General features: G+C 38.5%; 1 protein-coding gene across 1 annotated transcript; it reads right to left on the reverse strand.

Moving 5' to 3' along the window:
- Positions 1 to 423: 423 nt before the first annotated feature.
- LOC114535316 lies at positions 424 to 2,806 on the reverse strand. The gene is made up of 2 exons (XM_028556681.1): positions 2,554 to 2,806; positions 424 to 1,017 (listed from the first exon to the last, which is right to left on the reverse strand). Exons 1-2 carry the CDS (start codon positions 2,695 to 2,697, stop codon positions 484 to 486), a joined length of 678 nt encoding a protein of 225 aa, XP_028412482.1. The 5' UTR covers positions 2,698 to 2,806; the 3' UTR covers positions 424 to 483.
- Between the last annotated feature and the right edge of the window lie 1,857 nt (positions 2,807 to 4,663).

Genomic DNA, 4,663 nt, shown 5'->3' on the forward strand with positions numbered 1-4,663 from the left:
CGCCTGGACTTGATGAACACGATTGAAAAGTTGCTGATTTGCCGCTGTCTCCCCACTGACCTTGACGGGGCGTCCCCGAAAGTTTACCCATTGTTGGTCCGTAAAAGGTGTATCGATTTGTTGTAGATGAAAATCAAAGTCAGAATCCTTTTCCCAGTGCCAATTAGCCTAAAAGGGGAACAAGGAAAACCATAGGAGACCCCGCCAAGTCAACAGGAAGACAACAGCTTTGACCCGAAAATCGGGGGGTTGATTTAGGTACCCTTTTTCGAAACTGCTATATTCCCAATGACTCAGATATAGACATACAAACCACGGACGTGCTTGTTTGTTATTTTCATTCATTCATTTATTGTTTCATTTTTTTTTTTTTTTTTTTTTTTTTTTAACTGCTTATTTTATTGCGGTTTATAACCAAAACATGTTCACAATTCTTTACACTGAAGTCCACATATAAAGGAGAGTTATTAGACAGACTATAAGTTATTGAGCCTTTCGCGTTTCACCAGAAGGGTTCTTGGCTTGGCGAGCCTGGGTCGACCGACGGAACTCATTACAGTCAGCCTTGAAATGCCCCGGTTTATGGCAAAAATAACAGCGCGGAGCTGGTGATGCTCGTGTCGACCGACCGCGTTCGCGATAAGAGAACCATGTTGGCGTTGGACGACGTGACTGTTCTTTACGGAGAGTCTTTTCCACTTTTGCAACAATGTCGAGTACTTTGTCATGGTCTTTGTCACCCAATAATCGACGGATTAGCATTTGAAATTGAGGTGCTGGCAGGTTAACCTTCTCTCTAGCTGTCTGGTATGCCACTCTATAATAATCTCTTTTCTCGTGTGCTTTATCCTTGGCCGTGCTTTGAAGAGAATCCAACATCTCCAAAGCTTCATAGTTATTGAAATCTGTGAGTGGACGAGCTGTATACAGCAACATTCGTCTCCTTAAACTCTCCACAGAAGCCTGGGATACCTCATCTACTGACTGGCGTAATTGACGTAATTCTTCGCGTAGTTGCTAAAGGAAAGAGGGAACACTGTCACTAAGATTATAACCATTAACACGTGCGCCGTGATGATAGGCATATGTTCAGCCACTGGTGCTCTATGAGAATAATTCCATGCTAAGTATCTGTCGTATAATCACTAACTTACACCCAGAAGATTAGAGCATGAAAATCAATCTCGTACAATTTCAGCATAACCATTATATTCAGAGCTCATTTCTGCGATACATTATCAACTGAAACGATAGTTGATTACAACATACTTTACTACAGCGTAACTTCCTTGTACAACAACTACACCAAGAGTTTGTTTGATTGTTGATGTATTTGTATGAACTGCATCACGTAAACAGTGACAATATCTATTATAATATGTATCTGCTTATATCCAAATTTAAGCTTGTTCATTTACAGTCTAACTTCAGCCACCACGGCACAGTGGAGGAAATTTATACAAAGCAAACGAATCGATACCCCGCGAAATTGATCGTGTAAATGCTCTTTAGTGGACTGCCAATCTACGCTGAGCCCCGACTATTGCAGTCAAGAAACTACAACCAAACAAATCCCGCGAGACCCATCGCGTAAAGAGCTATAACAATAGCTTATATTTTATTGTCGTTTATTCATTTGCAATTCACCCTTGACCATACAGTCAAGAAATTACAAACCCAAGCAAATCCCGTGAAATCCATCACGTAAACAGCTAAAACAATAGCTTGTATTTTATTCCTGCTTGTTCCATTTGCAACCACCCTTGACCTTCACCGTCAAGAAATTACAAACCAAGCAAATCGCGCGAAATCCATCGCGTAAACAGCTAAAACAATAGCTTGTGTTTTTATTGTCGTTTATTCATTTGCAACCACCCTTGACCATCAAAGTCAAGAAATTACAAACCAAGCAAATCCCACGAGATCCATCGCGTAAACAACTATAACAATAGCTTGTATTTTATTCCTGCTTGTTCCATTTGCAACCACCCTTGACCATCACAGTCAAGAAATTACAAACCAAGCAAATCCCGCGAAATCCATCGCGTAAACAACTATAACAATAGCTTGTATTTTATTCCTGCTTGTTCCATTTGCAACCACCCTTGACCATCACAGTCAAGAAATTACAAACCAAGCAAATCCCGCGAAATCCATCGCGTAAACAACTATAACAATAGCTTGTGTTTTATTCCCGCTTGAAGCTAATGAAAAAACTCTATTTGATATGTAAATTTCAAGACAGTAGCTCAAAGGGTCACAGATACTAGTGTAATTTGTATTACAATTACACACACATAAGTAGGTCCGCTCAAACATCTCAAGTGACAAATAACAATATAAAAGAGTCGCGCGAAATCGATTATCGCAATGCCTAAGGACCCAACAAGGACTATGATCGGTCATATCTAGATATGTATATCACAGACAGTACGTTGATAGAACGGACGACAAAATAATATGTCGACAAGCATCACACTGGTACCGTAAATTATAGAACTAATAAAATTACGATAAATACGGAATTTTGACGAGACAAGATTTAATACCAACCTCAAGGTCTGGTCCATTAGGATCGCCTTGTGCGGCGCCAGCTTCAACAGCGGCCGGTGGCTGTACAGGTTCATTAATTGGAGGCTGTGGGGCTGCTTGTTGATCATCAGCAATAGGGTATTGAACTTCTGGTTCATCGGCCATAGTGCTATCCTGTTAGAGCTTGGTAACAAAATTTTCGTGGGTCATACACTCGTCTCGTTTCTCCGTCAAGCACTCCGCGTATAAACTGAGCATGAATGGCGTAATCTGTGTTACACGCCCTTCTTTTATGTTCCGCATGTCTAACACACGTGGCTATTTCCTTCCAATCACAAGCAGGGCATTGTTATGGTAAATTTTAACTTTGCATATCATTATACGTGTTGTGAATAGTGTAGGCACTTACCATCATCCTAGACGAATTCGCACTGATCATGGAACAGAAAATGTATATGTCGCCAGGTACATGCTTCATAAATATGGTGTTTCAGTAAATCCTGTTATTACAGGAAGATCTATACACAATCAGCGCATTGAGAGAATGTGGAGGGATGTGTTCGCTTATGTCCTACAGTATTTCCACAATTTATTTTACTTCATGGAGTCTTGCGAACTCCTTGACCCAGACAACGAGGTACACCTTTTTTCGCTGCAATACATTTACATCCCTCGGGTTAATCGGGCATTGGACTATTTTACATCACAGTGGAATAATCATCCAATGTCGACAGAGAGAAATAAAAGCCCGCTACAGACATGGACAGCTGGTTTTTATAGATTTGCTGAATCAAATTATACAGTTGTGCGCGATGTTCTTGATGTTGACAACACAGATTTCACTACCTATGGGATTGATGATCATGGCCCAAGGCCCCAAATTGAGACAAATAATAATGTTGTTGTTCCAGCATCGACCATAGAGCTCAATATGGAAGAAATCCAAAGTCTTCAGGATCAAATTTCCCCATTAATGGAGGACAATGAAAATGGCATACAGTTATATCAAAGAACAGTTGCATTTGTTACTGGAGCTTTAGAAAGTGAGTCAGAAAGTGATTGAACAAAAAGATTAAACAAAATAACAATTTGTAGGAACACAATTTATTTATCATGTTCTAATCAGTAGCACAGCTAGCCTGCTGATTTGTCCACTATATTAATATTTTGGTGTTCACAGACTGTTACAACAACAATTTCAAAAGGAATGAATAATTATAATGACTTAAAAGTTTCATAGCAGGACTAAATATCTTCAGGCTGGCTAAGCCACTGGTCCTAATACATTCCAAATGCCAAAAACCTAACCCAATACACTAATAATATTATATTATTATACTAATAATATTATATTATTATATATTCATTGTCTTTTTGTAATCATTGGAAGTTCACATCACTCTAAAACTGCAAAACATGTATGAATAATGTAATGTAACAGTAACATTTAAAAAACTATAGTAACAGGAAAAATATAGTTTTCATCATCAAGTTCTATAAAATCACTTATATATGACCAAATCCACCACATTCAGTCAGCGATGATATCAGCAATTCCCCAAGTTCACGAGAGCTGCATGAATGAATTGGTAATGTCAAGCTTAGTGAGCAAGTTGATGCAACAGGTCTGCACTTACATCCATTTGAACAACCATGAAGAAACTTAAGTTTGATTGCTGATGGAAAACCAATGGGAGGAACCTGAAAGGTTCCTGTTATGAACTTCACCATGTGTTTCAAAGCAAGGTCAGGAACTTCATCAATGCCTGATAGATTTGGAACAAGAATTTAAAATATCTTAAATAATTTAAAATAACTTAAATAACATATTGTTTGGTTGGATTTCTAGAATTTGTTAATGCTTTTTATTCACTAATACCTTCATGTCCAAGAAGAAGAACAAAATCTGTAAAATATTTAAAAATATCTTCCTCTTTATCTTTTAACATCTGCTGAGTGCTATAGATCACATTCAGGGAATCAATAAACATTTCCGGTGTTACATCATAAATGGAGCTTGGGGTGAATATTTCTTTAAAGAGTTGAGGGTGATTCTTGATGCAGCATAAAAGGTCAAAGTGCTGAAGTCCCTCCTCCAGGTCCTTCAGAACTGGTATCCTTGGAGCCAACA

Source organism: Dendronephthya gigantea, unplaced genomic scaffold (assembly GCF_004324835.1).
Source record: "Dendronephthya gigantea isolate DGI-Jeju-01 unplaced genomic scaffold, DenGig_1.0 000116F, whole genome shotgun sequence".
Lineage (NCBI taxonomy): Eukaryota > Metazoa > Cnidaria > Anthozoa > Malacalcyonacea > Nephtheidae > Dendronephthya > Dendronephthya gigantea.